At 43.2% G+C, this 17,618-nt stretch overlaps 7 protein-coding genes across 7 annotated transcripts; 4 read left to right on the forward strand and 3 right to left on the reverse strand.

The window, feature by feature from the left end:
* Positions 1-3,255: 3,255 nt before the first annotated feature.
* On the forward strand, positions 3,256-4,763 carry LOC6495447 (venom serine protease). Its single transcript, XM_001958829.4, has 5 exons — positions 3,256-3,529; positions 3,599-3,923; positions 3,976-4,074; positions 4,125-4,290; positions 4,351-4,763. The coding sequence occupies exons 1-5, from the start codon at positions 3,311-3,313 to the stop codon at positions 4,739-4,741; spliced, it is 1,200 nt and encodes a 399-aa protein (XP_001958865.1). The 5' UTR covers positions 3,256-3,310; the 3' UTR covers positions 4,742-4,763.
* Positions 4,764-4,872: 109 nt separating this feature from the next.
* On the forward strand, positions 4,873-6,394 carry LOC6495448 (venom serine protease). Its single transcript, XM_032450863.2, has 4 exons — positions 4,873-5,132; positions 5,188-5,620; positions 5,683-5,851; positions 5,907-6,394. Exons 1-4 carry the CDS (start codon positions 4,911-4,913, stop codon positions 6,280-6,282), a joined length of 1,200 nt encoding a protein of 399 aa, XP_032306754.1. The 5' UTR covers positions 4,873-4,910; the 3' UTR covers positions 6,283-6,394.
* A 919-nt stretch (positions 6,395-7,313) lies between these two features.
* Positions 7,314-8,477, forward strand: LOC6495449. The gene has a single exon (XM_001958831.4). The coding sequence runs from the start codon at positions 7,576-7,578 to the stop codon at positions 8,317-8,319; it is 744 nt and encodes a 247-aa protein (XP_001958867.1). The 5' UTR covers positions 7,314-7,575; the 3' UTR covers positions 8,320-8,477.
* A 200-nt stretch (positions 8,478-8,677) lies between these two features.
* LOC6495450 lies at positions 8,678-9,296 on the forward strand. Its single transcript, XM_001958832.4, has one exon. The coding sequence runs from the start codon at positions 8,800-8,802 to the stop codon at positions 9,151-9,153; it is 354 nt and encodes a 117-aa protein (XP_001958868.1). The 5' UTR covers positions 8,678-8,799; the 3' UTR covers positions 9,154-9,296.
* Positions 9,297-10,415: 1,119 nt separating this feature from the next.
* On the reverse strand, positions 10,416-11,095 carry LOC6495200. The gene has a single exon (XM_001958833.4). It carries the CDS (start codon positions 10,951-10,953, stop codon positions 10,501-10,503), a length of 453 nt encoding a protein of 150 aa, XP_001958869.1. The 5' UTR covers positions 10,954-11,095; the 3' UTR covers positions 10,416-10,500.
* Positions 11,096-11,240: 145 nt separating this feature from the next.
* LOC6502538 lies at positions 11,241-11,771 on the reverse strand. Its single transcript, XM_001958834.4, has one exon. The coding sequence runs from the start codon at positions 11,636-11,638 to the stop codon at positions 11,384-11,386; it is 255 nt and encodes an 84-aa protein (XP_001958870.1). The 5' UTR covers positions 11,639-11,771; the 3' UTR covers positions 11,241-11,383.
* A 3,757-nt stretch (positions 11,772-15,528) lies between these two features.
* On the reverse strand, positions 15,529-17,363 carry LOC6495199 (venom serine protease 34). The gene is made up of 3 exons (XM_001958835.3): positions 17,085-17,363; positions 16,345-17,026; positions 15,529-16,282 (listed from the first exon to the last, which is right to left on the reverse strand). The coding sequence occupies exons 1-3, from the start codon at positions 17,310-17,312 to the stop codon at positions 15,621-15,623; spliced, it is 1,572 nt and encodes a 523-aa protein (XP_001958871.1). The 5' UTR covers positions 17,313-17,363; the 3' UTR covers positions 15,529-15,620.
* Positions 17,364-17,618: the final 255 nt, after the last annotated feature.

Consider the following 17,618-nt stretch of genomic DNA (forward strand, 5'->3'; position numbering starts at 1 on the left):
ACGCCCCCATCGTAGTTGGGAAAAACTCAACGAAGCAAAGAGCGAGATATTTAAGAGAGAGCTCCAACTTTGGCGCTCTTGACAAGCACGTGGGGAGCTGCGAAAAGAAAAATAAAAACTGGGCCGCGAGAGAGACAGAGAGCGGGCTGGAAAGAGCGCAGCATTTTTCTTTTTCCCCAAGTGTTTTCTTTCTGTTGCTTTTGCCGCAAAATTCGTAAACAAATTCTGCGATTGGTGGAGCCGGTTTCTGGGCTGGGCGAAGTGGGGGAAATCGCTATTTCCCACCATGCCGTATGTGTGTGTCTGTGTACTTGTGTGTAGTTTTTTGCGCCACGTTTTCCTCTTATTAACGCGTTTTTGTGATTGGGTTTGGGTGCTGCTGCCGCTGCTGCTGCAGTTGTTGTGTGCGTGTGAGTGTGAGTATGTGTGTGTGTGTGTGGAAAATTGCCTATGCGCCAGCCCCAAACTACCTAACAACAACAACTATGCGAAATGAGTGTAATGAGCGAATGCCAGAATGAGAGGCAGCCAGCAACGTATTTGCCGCCTTCCATCCCATTCGCACATTACACATACGCCGCGTTATCTATGTATGAAATATTTTTTTTTTATTTTGTGTCCCAGCTCTGCCTTAGTTTTCCACATTTTTTTCCGTTGGGTTTTTCTAACTGCGTTGTCGTTGGCCAAAGTTGAGGCTGCAAACTAAAAAACGGCGCTGTACTGCCGTCTCTGCTGCCGCTGCTGAGACTCTGTTAATGTTTTTTGCGTGTTTATGTTAATCGGCGCCACTGGCAGCGGCAGAGCTTTGCTTAGATGCTAGCCACCCTAGCTACCCTAGCCACCCACTCCACCCCAAAAAACACCTCCTCACCCCTTTAGTAACCGTAAAAAAAATTGTACATGCCTCGCACATACATGGAGTGCGTTTTTTCTTTTTTTTTTTTTTTGTTGCATATACTGAGCCCAGAAAATTTTGTGTTTTTGTTTGCCAGTGGATGGCTTGCTCTTTTCTTGGCCGTTTTTTTTATAACCTATAGGGTTAAATGGAAAACTGTGCGAGGGAGATAGTTGTTGGTGGGAAGAAAGACGAGTCCGGTTTTTTAATTGCAATTTTTCATTAATTAAAATTTGCTTAGTTTGCATTTGAAAAGCGTTGCTGGGAAATAGAGCAGAGAACAAAAAAAGGAGCGGAAATTTGTTTGGATTTATTGTGATTGAAGGTGCAGCAAATTGAATGTTCTATCTATTGGGCCTACATATGTAGATATAGGATGTGGATTTGGGTGCATGTGTTTGTAAATGGAATCTAGGAAGTGATTGAGGTGCCAGGAAGAGATGAGATGGCCGGGAAAAGGCAGTGTTTTTGATGGATGCATCCATTCTGTGGGATTATGGTCCAGGAAACGGCAATTACAGTTAAGCAATTCTTCAGAAACTCAAGGATACAGAGGGAGGAATCAGTATGTGGAACATCCTTAAACACTCTGCTATACAATTTATTATATTTTTATGAAATATATCGCCTCTCAGGGTACCTGTCTAGAATGACATTAAAAACTACTATATTACTATAATATTTAATTTAAAACTATTTCTACATATTCATTTTCTGTAAATCTTCTTCCCTTTTCATCTCTATGGTATTTCCAGCTTCCCCACTAATTTGCGTGTTTTGTGCATTTTTTATGCCTCTAGTTCCTGTTACCGGCTAACGGCAATTAATGATATGGCCACAGAGTCACAGCCACATCAAATGACAAGCCCTGGGAAAATGCACTCCAACTAACGCAAAAAGAGACATAGATGGACATACGAGAAGGTGGCAACCGAATGCCCCACTACCACTCCTACTCCAACTCCCACTCCCACTCTACCAATTTGCCACTCGCCAGCCAACCAATGCATGAAAACGCATTTTCCCCAACGAAAAGTCAAAAAGTGCGTAGCGCAGCCCACCCACCAATACCCACGCGCCCTCCACACACACACCGACGAGACGTGGAAGAGGGAATGCGATTGGTGGAACGCAAAAAGGACCTGAAAAAAACTCTAACACATAAACTCCCAGAAGAGAGCCCCGGGGAGGGGATGGACTGGAAGCAGGTTGACGAGCTCCGACCACAACAATACAAAAGTCAAATTAGTGGAAAATGCAAATGAACGGCAAAAAATGTTAAAACCCAGCAACAACATCAGTAACAAAAGTAAAAACAACAAACAAAAAACATAACGATTGCATAAAAAAATGTGCGACACTAGAAAATATAGACATCGGAGCGTTATGTACCAGAGCGGGGAAATTAGAGAGGAGGGTTAGAGCCGCAAAAGTGTTGCAGCCAAAAACAAAAAAAGAAAATAAAAATTGTTTCCATATTATAATTACACGGCCCGGGGCGTCCAGTGACAAAACTGATGCATGCTTTTAGGCGCTGTTTTTTATGGGACCATGTGCGCTTATGTGTATATGTGTGTGTGTGATGTAGTGTATGTGCAATTTTTGCATAAAGTCAATTTTTGATAGACAGATTGCTTGATTTTCATCGACATTTAGCTGCACCTTGACAGCCATTAATGTTTTGTCCTTTTTACCGATTTCCCTAATTGATTTTTGTATCTGTGGGAGAAACTTCTCTTTCATTTCCACTAACTTTTAGCATTTGCCTTTTGCCTTAAATCTTTGGAATTATTTTGGTAGAAAGTTAAGACAATTATGATAAAAAATATGTTTTTTTCTTGATATCAACTTGAAGTCTATGTTATCTATTATATCATTAAAAAATTAGGTACACCGGAAAACGTGAAATTCCCTTTTAATCTGTTCAAACATATCTGCGTACATTGACGCCGCTTTTTTATATTCGCAATTATTTATCTTTTAATTAGAACTCTTTATTCAAAAAATTGTTTATTTACATTCGGCTTTAGCTTATCAGCAAGTGCCCAGCTGGTGGATAACCCTCTGAGATCTGGCTCGAAAGCAGATATGGCTAAGACAAAAAAAGGGAGTATACTAAACTGGCCTCTAAAATGCATTGGAGGCTTATCTGGAAAATGGAAAATGCCAAGGTAGATCGCTTAGAAACCTTTTGGCCAAGTTCAAAGCCGATAGTCGTGTGCATTTGGCAAGGCCATTGGGCTTACAGAAGTTTATTTGCACAACTGCCAACTGTTTTTTATCATCTGCTGGAACGCGGCCTTTTCATTTCGTTTTTAATTAGGTTTTGCGTTGTCTTGCCGGTATTAGGTGTGGGTGGCATTATCGTGCTAGCCCAGTTGAGTGCTGGCTTTGCAGCCGACAGGTCTGGCCAAAATGTTAAACCGCTATTTAATCTCAATAGTACTGCTGTCTCCCGCCGTTCTGGCCTACTTCGAGGGCTGTGACAACACCTATAATCTCAGTCCGGGTACTGTTTACGTGGAATCACCCTACTATCCCAACAATTATCCTGCCGGCACATCCTGTCGTTACAAGTTCATTGCACCCCTGGACCACTACATTCAGGTGCAATGCACCATTGCATTGCCATCGGTAGGGCATTACGGTGATAAATGACTCGAGTAATGGAAATAACTTAAGGGCCTCTTGTCTTTGCCACAGAATAATGGCCAGTGCAGCACGGACAACTTTTGGCTGGACAACGAAGGCGATCTTCTGATGCGCGGCGCTGAGAATTTCTGTGGTTCGGGAACCTTTTCGCGAGAGTCCCTGTTCACGGAACTGGTCTTTGCGTACATTTCCACGGGCACCAAGGGTGGCACCTTCAGGTGCACCCTGACCACCGTCAAACAGAACTGCAACTGCGGCTGGTCGGCCACCTCCAGGATAGCCAATGGACAGTCGGCGACTGCCAATGAGTTCCCCAGCATGGTGGCCCTCAAGGATGTTACCAGCAGCCAGCCATCCTTCTGCGGCGGAACCATAGGTGAGTTGCTTTCTAAAAAGGATGTAAATGATACAGGAAGTGTTCATTTCAGTGGCCCATCGTTATATTCTGACTGCTGCCCATTGTGTCTATCAGGTGACGCAGGCCACTAATGTGGTGGCCATAGCTGGAACCAACAACCTCTTGAATCGTGAGTAAGATAATGCTGACAATAAAGATATATCTTAAGCCCCCAATTAGCTTCCAGTTCGCGGTACTACCAGCAGTACAACATCCAGCAGATGATACCCCATGAGCAGTATGTCAGCGAGCCGAATGTGAACAATGATATTGCCGTTCTTGTAACAGCCAGCAATATTTTATGGTCCCGGGGCGTAGGACCTATTTGCCTACCCCCAGTGGGAACGTGAGTCTTGAGGATCAGGATCTCTAATCTGAATCTAAATCTTTCCTCTCCCGAATACAGAACAGCCTCGTTTTCGTACGAACAAGTTGATGTGATCGGTTGGGGAACGCTCTTCTTTGCGGGACCCACGTCCTCCAACCTGCAGAAGATCAACCTGATGGTGGTTAACAACCCGGACTGCCAATCGGAGTACAACGGAGTGGCTAATATATACTCCAGCCAGATGTGTACCTACGACTATTCGGGAACAAGCCGAGACTCCTGCCAGTACGATTCCGGTGGTCCAGTCATTCTACGGAAATCCAAGCAATTCCTCCTGGGAGTGATTAGCTTTGGCAAGAGCTGTGCCGAGACATCCTATCCAATGGGGGTGAACACCAGGGTAACATCGTACATCAGCTGGATACGCCAGAAAATTGGCAACTCCAATTGTGTGGTTACCTTGCAATAAAATAAATGATCAAGCCAACTGACCTAGTTCCGTATCTCTTAACCTTCAAGATCGTATTTATTCATTTGATCCACGAATAAGTAAGATATAGCTGACAGTAAGCTGATGTAATCATATATAAGGGGAATTAACATCTGGTTAACTTCACAAGTGCCTCAGCTTCTCTCCAATGATGGCCGGGCTAAAATGGTCGGGTTTCCTGGCACTTCTCTTAGTCAGCTCGGCCTTTGGCCAACAGCAGTGCACTCGCATGTACGACTTGCAGCCGAATCGAGTCCTGAACATAACTAGTGCCAATTATCCTGGTGCTCTTCCCAGTGGCAGTAGCTGTAGATTCCGGCTGAGAGCTCCCAGCAATCATGTCATTCATCTAAGTTGCCGCTTCGAGGTGGTAAGTTGAAAATCGTGGTAATCGAATCAAGGATTTATTTTTTTCCTCCCGGAAGTTCCCCGACACCTGCGGCTCAGAGTTTCTGTTCATTTCCCGGGATGGAGACTTGCAATTTCGGGATGCCGAGCGCTATTGCCGAATGGGCCAGATCACGAGGGTCTCCAACTTCCAGGCCATGGCCTTTGCCTACTATTCCAGCAGAACCTTCAGTCAGCAACGGGCCCGGCTCAGTTGCCAGGCGGTGGCCCGTCCAGTGCCCTGCGACTGCGGCTGGTCCTTTCCGGTTCGCATTGCCAACGGGGTGGAGGCGGCCAAGCACGAGTACCCGTCAATGGTGGGCCTCCGGGACTTGACCTCCAACCTGCCGATCTTCTGTGGAGGCAGCATTGTCAGCGATCGGTACATTATGACTGCAGCTCACTGTACTGCCCGGCAGCCGGTGGCCAGTCGCTTATTGGCCTTGGTGGGAGAACATGATCTCAGTACGGGTAAGTCCTTAAAGACCTTAATAATAGGACAATAATAGGACAGAATAACTTATTCTTTACAGCCAGCGAATCTATGTACGCCGCTCAATATCGCATTCAGAGTATTATTAATCATCCTGGATATTCAGAAACTACTTCCGGAAACATCAATGACATATCCTTGCTGCAAACTGCATCTCGAATAGAATGGTCCAGGGGAGTGGCACCCATTTGTCTCCCCATTCGGCAATCGTAAGGATACGGGTATTTATTCTTCATATTCAATATAATAACTATCCCCTTACAGTGACGACAACTTCAACTACCAGAATGTGGATATCCTGGGCTGGGGAACCCTGGGCTTTGCAGCCTCGAAGTCCAATACCCTCCAGAAGGCCACCTTGCTGACCATGGACAATGCGGTGTGTCGGAGTCAGTACAATTCCAGCATAGCTCCCAGTCAACTTTGCACCTACGATTCCACCGGACGAGGTCGTGACTCGTGTCAGTATGATTCTGGGGGTCCTGTGATCCTGCGACAGCGAGATCGTATGTTCCAACTGGGCGTGATCAGTTTCGGACGAGCCTGCGGGCAGCCATATAGCATTGGGGTCAATACCCGGATAACCTCGCACCTCAACTGGATGTGGCGCTACGTGGGCGGAGGCGTGTGTGTCCGTTAGGCACTATTTCTATTTACCAAGGACACTGAGAGAAATGTGTCAAGAAATCGGGGTTTCACAGACTGCTTTGTATTTGTAGCTGAAATATTTTCAAATAAACAAATCAGACAAATTGCCTTTTATATTTTCCTTGAAGTGCATCCACATATAATATATTTTTGATGTATATATCCACCACAGAGTCATTCCTTAACCGAACTCCTTGCAGTTGCCTTCAGGCATTTGTCGTCGTTGTCTTGAGTTTGGCAAAGTGTTGACAAAGGCCTTAATTTGCATTTAAATTAAAAAGCAGTGACATGTTTCTGCCTACATTTAAACAACGAACAAGCTCTGCCGCTCCGCACTAACCAATCATGCCCCTCTGGCCATCAAAGGCCGCCAGGCATAGTTCTTTGTACGCAATAAAGTTTTATCAACTACTCTATTTTGTAGAGGGTATAATAATTAACATAAATTCTTTAAAAGATTATTTAAATAACTAAAATAATAATAATAATTTTATAGGTATAACCTCATGCCTGTTAACTCTTTGAAACCTCTTACCAAATCCTATTTTTCAGAGAAAGGTATTTATTCTTCGTCTATCAAGACTCCTTTTTGTATATCCTTGTATAAGTCCTTGTATATCTTTGGTATTTATTGTAAAATTTCCAAACTCCACTCATAATTGTTGTTGTAATTGCGAACTAACTCAATTTTATGTCCTGCAATTGTTGTTATTTCCATTTGGAAATTGCGTTAAATTCAGTAGAGAACTTATCGAGACCCTCGGACTAGACTAACTGCAACGGATGAAAAATTAATAAATGCTCATGTGACGATGGGAAATTGTGTTTTTGGTTTATGATTTCAGCATTTTTGCTTTGTTATTTAATTTGCCTGAAAGATTTGGCCAGCTCAAGTTGCAATCAAATTGAATTCCTTGTGGTCATAAATAAATTATACTATTTGCTTCAACCACAAATATTTTTTATGTTTCCCCCCCTCATTTCCAACTTGTATATTTTTTTATTTTATTTCTTGTTAGATTTTGTGAACACAGCAACCGAATGATATCAGTGTCAGTATTCTATGTTTTATTTAAACAGTAACAAGTACTGGTTCATCAGTTTCCAAATTATTGTCCCTCATATAGAACCTAAATTTCGAGTAGCTCTAAGCGTCCTTATTTATTTTGCAAATTTTATTACTTGTAACTTTTGGCCCTCAAAACGGAAAAATATATACAAAATTTAGTTGGTTTTAATTTTGTCAGTTTGGGCCAAATCTTATATAAGAAGCCAGAAAATAAGGATGCCAATATTCTCGAAGAATTTTCCATCGTTGCGCCAGTTAACCGCGGGCAGCACTCGTCGGGCCCTCACCACTGGATCCAGCTTGGAGCAGGCGGTCCTTCTGACCACCTCATCACTCACCAATAACACCAATCCCATCCGTAAGAACTGGCCAGCGCGTGAGGAGTCCTACGCCGCATATCAGCTACTCCGCCAGAAGCAATTGAAGCGCACCTGGAGCAGCCGTGCCACCTCCCACCTGGAAGCCACCAACATGTTTCGCTCAGTTAGCCGGTTGGACCACGCTGCCCCCCGCCGGATGCCAGGTATGACCACCCATGCCCAGGCCAGGACCCGACTTGCCAACGACAATCATTCGAGATCGATCGCGGATAGCGATGGACACTGGCGATCTTATTCCGACCAGGAGCACGGGAGAGGAGAGTTTGAAATGCGTAACGCTCAGGATCGATACCAAAACATGGACAGGATGGACGCCGAAGACGAGCAGAACGAACAGGAGATGACCGTTCGCTCGGTTAGGGAGACGGTGTTCGGTCCTGCCGAGTCCAATGAGGACGACGAAAGGGAGCGGTATCGTGCCGACGACGAGCTTCTCAGGCGAGTAACAGCCGTACGCCCAGAAGCTCCCCAACCGTCCATCTCCAAGAAGGTTATATCGCCGTACAACTCGTATCGCAATCATCGCACCCGCTGGGCGGAGTTCAGGCACGGCATGATCTACGGACGGTCCTCCTACTAGGCAACGATACGCTCCAAATTATAGAACCTGTTTCAAGAATTACCATTTTTTAAGCATACGTTTCAAAAATTTGGTATTGTAGGGACTCAATATACTTTTTGGTTCACTGAATGAAATTTTCAAAAATCAATTCAATATAATACATACATTAATTGAAACTTGAATATTTTTAATTCATGTGATTCTGCTGGAATTAATTTGAACATGAAACATAATAAAATCAATGTAAAATAAAAGTTGTTTTTTTTTTCATATTCTAGAATTTAAAAATGTTGGAATAAGTATAGGGAATCTAAGCTAACTCCCTTTCTCTAAATGTTCAAAAGTAAAGTTTTAAAAACATTTATTTTTGAAGATCAGTTTATTGACATTTCTCAACCTAGTAATCTTTTCATTAAATATCATATACATATTAGAATGTACATAAATTAAACACATTTTAAAAATACAAAAAAAAAATATATATATTTTAACCGAAATATGAGCCGGAAATTGAACACGCTGGTTGGAAGGACTCCCGTAGTCCGAAATTTCATCCGGAGCATCGGGATGCATACGAAGTTCTACGCCGACGTCAGCTCCAGCTGCCATCCGGAGCAGCGCCGAACCTTGCCGTCAGTGTACCTGAACAAGATCGAGATGATGCCCATTCTGGAGACGGAGCTGCATCCCAGCGAGTGGAAGACCCGTCGCCCCAAAATGGCCACCACGATTCAGAGGCGCGGGAAAAAGGATCACTTCGATGAGCTGTACAAGAAGGAGCAACGTTGCTATTCGGACAGCTATCGCTGGTCGGAGTTTCGGCGGAAGTTCATCTACGGCAGTTACGTTTAGACCCGAGTACGATGAGGGTATTTTGATCTTAAATATGTATTTTCGAGGCATAGCACTATGCACTGAAAATGCAAATTTCAGATTAAAATAGACGAGGCGAGGGTGCATAATAAAATTGATAGTCAGGTCAACTTTGAAGAGTATTCTTAACCCTTGCTTTGCTACTTAATACGCAGGTTTGCACTCGAAAAACTAGCGACATACTTTGGCCAGAATGCGATCGCATCCGTTCTGAAAACAAAAAAACAGGACCAACATGAAAAAGTGGCAGAAGCAAAAGAGAAAGAAAGGAAAGAGGCACCCAAGTGCACTCAAGTAATATGCTTCATAATTTTTATTGTCAAGCCCTTTTCTTTTGGCTCGGGTGGCAGTGGCACTCGAAAACAAAAGCTCAAAAGCGCTTGGGAAAATGCTAAAAACAAAAAAAAAAGAGAAATAATAATAAAAAGCAAAGGCAGAAAATGAAGTGGCCAGGAGGGGACCCACTGGGTGGGTCGTGATGATGAAGGAGTGCAACAAAGCATAGCGGGTAGCATAAATTTTATAATATAGAAAAAATCAATGGGCCAACGAAGGCAGAAAAAAATGCAGAGCGCCAAGGATTACAGTACAGGACTAGACTGTCGAGGGTCCTGGGGCCTGGGACCACTTCTCATGCAAAGCACTGTCCTACTTGCCTGCAGACAGAAAAACACAATACACACTCTATTATTAAACATGTTTTTAAAATACAAAGAAAACTACTACCCTAAAGCTATATATCCTCTTATTTAGTTAAAAGTATCTATATTTTTTCGCTGTGTATCCCATTCCGAATCCGGATCCTGGCTGCACAATTAACTTGTCCCGCTACAGCTGTGATTTCAACGCTCACTCTCATTGTTGCCAGTTAATTTTGATGTATTTTTTTTATATCGTCCTCGGCAAACAAATTTGCATTTCACTTTTCCATCCACTGCACTTGGCGGCGTAATTAGGCCCGAAGCCAGATTTGGCTTTGATGTGCTACGTTTCGAATTGGGCTAAGTAAGGACAAGTGCCAAAAGGCTTTTTAATTGTTTAATTATGTTTTGTGCCCAAGTCTCGAGTGCATGTTACATTACAGTTCAGTAATTGGGATAGGTAAAGGGATTGCATTTTTAAATTTATAAAAAAAATGATTAGATATTTAAATATTTTTATTTATTAGATTTATTTTACATTTATTTTCTAAATCCTCTATCCCCAAAAAATATATCATTAAAAAGACCAGAAAATCAACATTTACAAGATGAAAAATTAGTACATTTACTAAACTAAAAAAGAAATTAAACAAACTGAGTATTGCTCGATACGGAGGGTCAAGAATCACGGCGTCTCTGCTATCGGATCCGACTCTTGAATAGGTTGTGGGTCCGCTTGAAGGAACTCCTCCGGTTGAGGATTTGGATTCGAAGGCACAATGGAACGATTACGATCCCAATCATAATGCTCCGAAATGCGTAGATACGGATTGTTTCGATCGCGGTCCGGTAGTTTCATTAGTTCGACTAGCAGAGTCCGGTGTGGCTTGAAGCTCAGCTCGTCCGTAGCTTGGGACACATGCTTCGCTTCGTAACCGGTGTCCAGGTGCCGCAAGTTAAAGAAGCTCTTGACCAGAAGAAATGGCGGACGGGTTAGGTCGGGCCAGGTTGTGGGACGGGATTGTATTGTTACTTTGGTGGATTTTCGCTTATATATCAGCCTCTCTTCTGACATCCTACGCTTCGAATAGGATGTCTTCGTATACGATAGTCCGGTCAAGGCCCGATTCAGCATCATTGTGCGGCAGGTTATTGCGATACCAGTTTTTATGTAATACTTTTCAAATTTAGGGTCAAAGCCAAATAAACAACTGGCTTTATAAGTGTATCCGTATCAAGAATGTATTCCATGAGCCTACTAAAAAATTACTGTACCCTAATCTAAACTAAAAACTATAAGACATTGAAAATATAAACAATGGTAACTTTGTTTGAAAAATCTTGAAATATATAGACTTACTTTCTCAGATATTTTCATGATTGAAATATATTTTTAAAACCCAAAAGAAAAAGCCCAGAGACACTGTTTTTCCTGCTATATAAAATTTTGTTTATCATACAACAAAAATTTATTACATGCGAAGATTTCCGGAACTATGTATTACTTTCCCATTAAGTCCGTGCCAATTCTCTATATCATTCAAGTCTTTAGGGTTCGTAATTTGAATTTACAACCACTTCCATTTCGATAAGAATTGATCACTAAACTCGATCGACACCTCTCGCATATACGACGAGTTAATTTGATTCAAGGCCTTGAAGCTTCTGATTAGCAGCCGTGGCGGCTTCGTTGTCTCTGCCCGGGAGAAGGTCCTCCGATCCGGAACCACGGGAAATGGCCTTCTCACTCGTCTCTGATGCAAGCCCCGGCACCCCGCCACGTTTGTTAGCACTAGACCACAGAGGTTTCGGCCCAGACTCATTCCGACTATGGGTTTTGATATTTAAGCCTTAATTTTAAGGAACACTTGTACAATTTATTGCCAAAACAAATTAATGCTCTGTTCGAGAACGACTCTACAGATATGGTTTAGCCTACTTTCTAATTCAAAAGGATCTTTTTTTTGTGGATGTTTTTAACGATTATCATGGCTACTTGTACAGAAAAAAAACATCAAACAGAATAAAAAAAATACAATTTTAATCTAAGCTTCTACCAGTTTTATTTCACTCAGCCTCGCATGTTCGGTTTTTTTGATGTGAATGGATTTAATTGCCTTAGTCCTGTGTATATATAGACTTTGTGCTGAAAAATAAAACAGAAATACTAATTTCTGACCACAAAACGAATTTACTTTGAGGGTTAGCAAAATATTTGCCAAAATGATTCCAAAAATCGTCCAAAAATGTGATTTTTCGACGTGATTTCCCAAAATACATATTTTTTATGTATCTCCATTTAGTTTAAATAAAATTATATTGTTAAGTTACGGATTAATTTAGTAAATTGTGATGTTTTTTGAAACATCCTGAATTTGTATTTCGGCCATTTTGTATTTTCACTGCTGGGGCTTTAGAGCGACGACGATTTGGCGGCTTTTGTGCCACGCGTGGTTTTATGTAACAGACCCCAATCCCCGATCCCTAGTCCCTATTCCCTAGTCCCCGAAAATCCTTCCCCCTCCTCCCCTCCTTCTTACATAGATGCGCGATTTTTTACATATACACCCACAAAACGTCAATTGCATGAGCCGGCACGTCGATATTTTTGCCAATTTTTTAGTCGGGGCCCTCGCAAATTGCTTTTTGAGCTTGTTAGTGTTTTTTGGGCCTCACCCTTACGCACACACACACACATATACACTGACCAACACACACATGCTAATGAATAGTCAAAGTCCAGGCAGCACTCGCCTGCAAAACGAAAACTAAACGCCATGTTTAGGCTGCATTACGGGACTGCAACGGGACCCCTACAGGAAGTGCAGGAGCAGCAAAAGCAGCGCCGCCATTTTGTAATCAAATGCAGCACAAAAGTATGCAAAGGAAATTGCCAGCAAAACAATTAACAAAACTCCAAAAAATTGTGCGCATTGGCTTTCTTCATACAGTGGTAATAAGTTCTAGATTTTTGGATAGAATTTCTAAAGTGCGTTGTTAGTTGATTATTTTAAATAAAATTATATGACTTTACTTGAGTAAACCCCTTGTTTTATTTTACTTATTTTTGATCACAATACTTTGTTATTGTATTATTTTATTGCCTAATTTATTTAAATAATCTCCATAGATCATGATCATTACTTTATTTACTGAACCCATCGCCTTGAATTGGTTCCTAAACCCTATCGCCCTCTTCCCACCCACCTCTCCTTAGCGGCAACTGCTGTTAGTGGCTGCTGCTTTTCAATTAGTGCCACCAGAGAACGGCAACCACCCCGTTACCCCGTTATCCTTGCAACCTGACACACACACACACCCATCCACTCGTCCCCCATCCCCATTTCTATGCCGGGCCGCCAATCCCAGGCAACACTTGATGCCACCGACTGTAGACTGCAGTCTGCAGTTGACGTTGCTTGTTCGTTTGTTCTATCCAGTTCTGTTCTGTCCTGTTCTGGCCGTGTTTTACGTAAATTGAACAACAGGCTTCCAAGGCACCGAAGCACGGACGTGCAGCGTGTACCTAAACTGCAAAAACCAATACATTGGAGTTGCAACAACTCCGAAATGCAGGCGAGCTAAAGCCATCACTGAAACAAATTAGTCTTTCAATCTCCAAGCTCTCTGAAGACTAAATGCTGAAATGCGAGCCTACATAGAGGCTTCTTCGATTGATGACATTTTAAAGGGTCCCTCGGAAAATTTGACAAAAAATTTAAAAAAAATGTTATTTCCAGATTTTAATGCAGATTGATGGAGAATCGATCTACAAATCGTTTGAGGTATTCCGCCCCAGAATCGAAAAAATTTTGGCCAAGATATAGACTTCGCTGGGGGTCATATGGAGCCTTCATGCATTCTTGATACATTTTGAAAGGGATCCCCCGGAAAATTTAACAAAAAATTTTTAGAATATTTTGTTTCCAGATTTTGATACAGATCGATGGAGAATCGATCCTCAAATCGTTAAAGGTATTCCGCTCAATAATCGGATCAGTATTGACAAAGATATAGCCTTCGCTGTGGGCCATATGGATCCTTCATGCATTCTTGATACATTTTGAAGAGGAACCCCCGGAAAATTTAACAAAAAATTTAAAAAATATTTTGTTTCCATATTTTGATGCAGATCGATGGAAAATCGATCCACAAATCGTTTAAGGTATTCCGTTTATTAATCGGATCAGTATTGACAAAGATATAGCCTTCGCTGGGGGCCATATGGAGCCTTCATGCATTCTTGATACATTTTGAAGGGGATCCCCCGGAAAATTTAACAAAAAATCTAAAAAATATTTTGTTTCCAGATTTTGATGCAGATCGATGGAAATTCGATCCACAAATCGTTTAAGGTATTCCGTTTATTAATCGGATCAGTATTGACAAAGATATAGCCTTCGCTGGGGGCCATATGGAGCCTTCATGCATTCTCGATACATTTTGAAGGGGATCCCCCGTAAAATTTAACAAAAAATCTAAAAAATATTTTGTTTCCAGATTTTGATGCAGATCGATGGAAATTCGATCCACAAATCGTTTAAGGTATTCCGTTTATTAATCGGATCAGTATTGACAAAGATATAGCCTTCGCTGGGGGCCATATGGAGCCTTCATGCATTCTTGATACATTTTGAAGGGGATCCCCCGTAAAATTTAACTAACATTCTAAAAAATATTTTGTTTCCAGATTTTGATGCAGATCGATGGAGATTCGATCCATAAATCGTTTAAGGTATTCCGTTTATTAATCGGATGAGTATTGACAAAGATATAGCCTTCGCTGTGGGCCATATGGAGCCTTCATGCATTCTTGATACATTTTGAAGAGGATCCCCCGGAAAATTTAACAAAAAATTTTAAAAATATTTTGTTTCCAGATTTTGATGCAGATCGATGGAGAATCGATGTACAAAACGTTTAAGGTATTCCGCGTAAGAATCGGATTATTATTGACAAGGATTCTCGTGAGAAAGTCAGACCCAATTTCTCCATGTGTAGACAGACACACTAGCAGTTCGCTTTGGGGTGAAGCATTGAAAAAGTGCAACGCCGACGCAAAAAGTTTAGACAAAAAACTGGCTCTCCAGAGAAGCAAATAAAAAGACGCAGTCACCAGACTCTCCCAGGTCCCTCCTAGTGCCTTTAAGCCTAAAAGCGAGCTTCATCTGTTATGCGAAACGTTTAATTATTTATCTGAAAGGAAAGGCTACACATCCCCGCCAGTCGGAATGAAAATAAAATAGCTAAAAAGAATTTTATTGACAGGATATCTAGAGGGATGTGCGAAGGGATGTGTGTGTATTTGCCCGCCTGGCCCCGGGGTTAATTAGTTGACATTTGCGCTTAATTGCAGTGCCTCATCCGAAAGGACACATAGAGCTTCAACGAGGCGTTCCGAATCGCTTGCATGATTGACAGCCGAGTGGTGGGCACATCCTTGTGGCGTCGATACCGAACGCGTTCAGGCAGAGCGACAAACTTGACACCCACTTACAGGTGCAAAGTGGCTCAATCAGTTGCAGCAAGGGGAGTGGCATGTGGCTTGGGTGGTTATTTTGTTGGATATTTATTTAAATTTATAGAAAGCAGACATAAAACTTTCCAATTAACTGAGAATCGGAAAGTCAATCTTGTAATCCTTTCAAGCCTCTGAAATATACGAGACCATAAGTTTCTTTCCAATTTATTTTATTATTTGTAACCCCAAGGACATGACATGGTATTAATCAAGTCAGTTTCCATTATTTAAGGACCAACTATCTTGGTCTCAATGAAATCATAAATCAGAGTAGTTGCTGGGCCTCATATTCGGCCAGGACAATAGGACACTTCTGGGCTCTTGGCGCGAATCCACTTGATGAACGAGGCGACCCGGGTGTTGACCGACGGCTGCTGGGTGGCACAACCCTGTCCAAAACTGACGATGCCCACGGCCACTAGGCGCCCATGAATCCGCTCGTACAGAGCTCCTCCGGAATCGTACTGACACGTGTCCCGTCCGGGCGTATAAGTGCAGAAAGTGTGTGACGGCACCACAGCCGAGGTCAAGGTTTGCCGACAACGCTGGCTATCGATCACATCCAGAGTGGTCTTCAGCAGGCGATGAGTCTGGGGTCCGCCATACGAAGTGGTGCCCCATCCGGCGGCCACCACCTGGTGCCCTGCCAGTGGCAATTTTTTCCCATCATCCGTGAACTGCAAAGGCAGGCAAGCGGGACCCACATTCCGGCTCCAGGCGATTGGTGATCGGGTCTTTAGAAGGGCTATGTCGTTCCTGGGCTGCCCATTGGCCTGGCTGAAGTCCTCGTGCAGGATCAGGGTCTCCAGGTCATAGCGCCGGGTGGCAAATGTCTCGTACGCACTGGCCAGGTCGTGCTCCCCCACCACCACCCGTAGCTGCTCTGCTTTACTGGTTTCCGAACCCAGAAAACAGTGAGCGGCGGAGAGTAAATAATGATGATGAACTGGAGGTTAAGATTATAGAAATATTAATAAAATAATATACATTTTAGAGAGTTATACTTACTAATGGCAGCTCCGCAGAAGACCTTGCCCTGTTTCTTGGTCAGCACCCCGGCCATGGGTGGAAACTCGTGAAGACCTGCCTCCTCATTGAAGGGACTGGCTATTCGGGGGGCTGTGTAGCGGCTCCAGCCGCAGGTGCACGTGGGCCGTATGGCCTCCACGAGGCAGGTGAACCGACCACCTCCTGGCAGAGGGGCCAGCGGATAGTTGGAAACAATTCGCGCACGTTTTGCGGAAGTCTTTGGAATGCTGAAAATCGTGGCACTTGATTTCCTGGACTCTTCGTCATCGTAAAGAAGTGAGGCCACATAGGCCAGTGCATCGCTAACGCCCACATCCTGCAACACGTGCAACACCTCATCGCTGAGGTCCTCCTCTGGCTCTTCCTGTTCCTCCAATTCCTCTTCCTCATCCTGCTCTTCGATTGAATCACCTTTGGGTGCCTCCGTGGTGGTAGTAGAACTTGTTGTTTTCTGTGGCACACTCGTGAGCTTATCCTTTAGCTTGACAGTCGAGGGGGGTGGAGCCTGGCCAGTGGATATGTAGGAAATCACGGCACGATTGAGAAAACTTTTGCGCTCGAATTTTCCGCTGCCACAAAAGTATTCGGAACTTGTTAACACCTCGTCGCCTTCGGAATTGAAATGAAATACCTCCGAACGGCATTTCAAATCTGTGGCAAGCTTTAGTTTAAAAAAATATATTAAAAATTAAGATTTTTTCACAAGAGGATATCCCCACCGTTTGCAATTGCAGCTCGCACTTGAACTGCAACATGTGATCCTTGGGAGCCTCCACGGCGTAGCGACAGGAAGTGCCGACAGGATACAGGGCGGGGTAATAGGGCGAGTTGATGAGCAGCTTTTGGCCCGATTGCAGTTTAACCTGGTGATTGCACTGCTCGTAAAGAGCCCGGACCGCAGAAAATATCTGAAGAGGTAGTAGCAGCAACAGATGTGGATGCCACATGATTGTGTTCCCGACGTCGCGACGTCTAACCGAGCACTGAAGGTGATCCGTCCAGAGACCGTCTCTTAAGAATGGATCGCCATCACGCGATCTGCCTACATGGGCTCTCAACACCTCTGTGGCACCCACGCCCTGTTCCTGCCTCAAATGCCAGTTAATTAGGGTCTCGAAGAAATCCCAAAGTTGTTAACGCCAAAAAGAAAGAAACCTATCACGATCATATCTGGCGGCTAATTGAAAGAAAGTGCAAGTGTGTCAATCAAAAACTGGTTTTCGAAGAAACAAAAAATAAGTGGCACGCTTTGA

The sequence above is a fragment of the Drosophila ananassae genome, chromosome 3L (genome assembly GCF_017639315.1).
Source record: "Drosophila ananassae strain 14024-0371.13 chromosome 3L, ASM1763931v2, whole genome shotgun sequence".
In the NCBI taxonomy this organism is placed as follows: Eukaryota; Metazoa; Arthropoda; class Insecta; order Diptera; family Drosophilidae; genus Drosophila; species Drosophila ananassae.

Excerpts from the sequence above, each read along its gene's own strand:
- LOC6502538 (XM_001958834.4), bottom strand. The coding sequence starts at position 11,638 with ATGAGTCTGGGCCGAAACCTCTGTGGTCTAGTGCTAACAAACGTGGCG.
- LOC6495200 (XM_001958833.4), bottom strand. The coding sequence starts at position 10,953 with ATGATGCTGAATCGGGCCTTGACCGGACTATCGTATACGAAGACATCC.
- LOC6495448 (XM_032450863.2), top strand. The coding sequence starts at position 4,911 with ATGATGGCCGGGCTAAAATGGTCGGGTTTCCTGGCACTTCTCTTAGTC. Across the intron at positions 5,133-5,187 it reads TAAGTTGCCGCTTCGAGGTG|TTCCCCGACACCTGCGGCTC; the intron begins GTAAGTTGAAAA and ends TCCTCCCGGAAG. Across the intron at positions 5,852-5,906 it reads TGTCTCCCCATTCGGCAATC|TGACGACAACTTCAACTACC; the intron begins GTAAGGATACGG and ends ATCCCCTTACAG.
- LOC6495450 (XM_001958832.4), top strand. The coding sequence starts at position 8,800 with ATGAGCCGGAAATTGAACACGCTGGTTGGAAGGACTCCCGTAGTCCGA.
- LOC6495199 (XM_001958835.3), bottom strand. The coding sequence starts at position 17,312 with ATGTGGCATCCACATCTGTTGCTGCTACTACCTCTTCAGATATTTTCT. Across the intron at positions 17,027-17,084 it reads GCGAGCTGCAATTGCAAACG|CTTGCCACAGATTTGAAATG; the intron begins GTGGGGATATCC and ends TTTAAACTAAAG. Across the intron at positions 16,283-16,344 it reads CTTCTGCGGAGCTGCCATTA|TTCATCATCATTATTTACTC; the intron begins GTAAGTATAACT and ends CTTAACCTCCAG.
- LOC6495449 (XM_001958831.4), top strand. The coding sequence starts at position 7,576 with ATGCCAATATTCTCGAAGAATTTTCCATCGTTGCGCCAGTTAACCGCG.
- LOC6495447 (XM_001958829.4), top strand. The coding sequence starts at position 3,311 with ATGTTAAACCGCTATTTAATCTCAATAGTACTGCTGTCTCCCGCCGTT. Across the intron at positions 3,530-3,598 it reads GCACCATTGCATTGCCATCG|AATAATGGCCAGTGCAGCAC; the intron begins GTAGGGCATTAC and ends TCTTTGCCACAG. Across the intron at positions 3,924-3,975 it reads CTTCTGCGGCGGAACCATAG|TGGCCCATCGTTATATTCTG; the intron begins GTGAGTTGCTTT and ends TGTTCATTTCAG.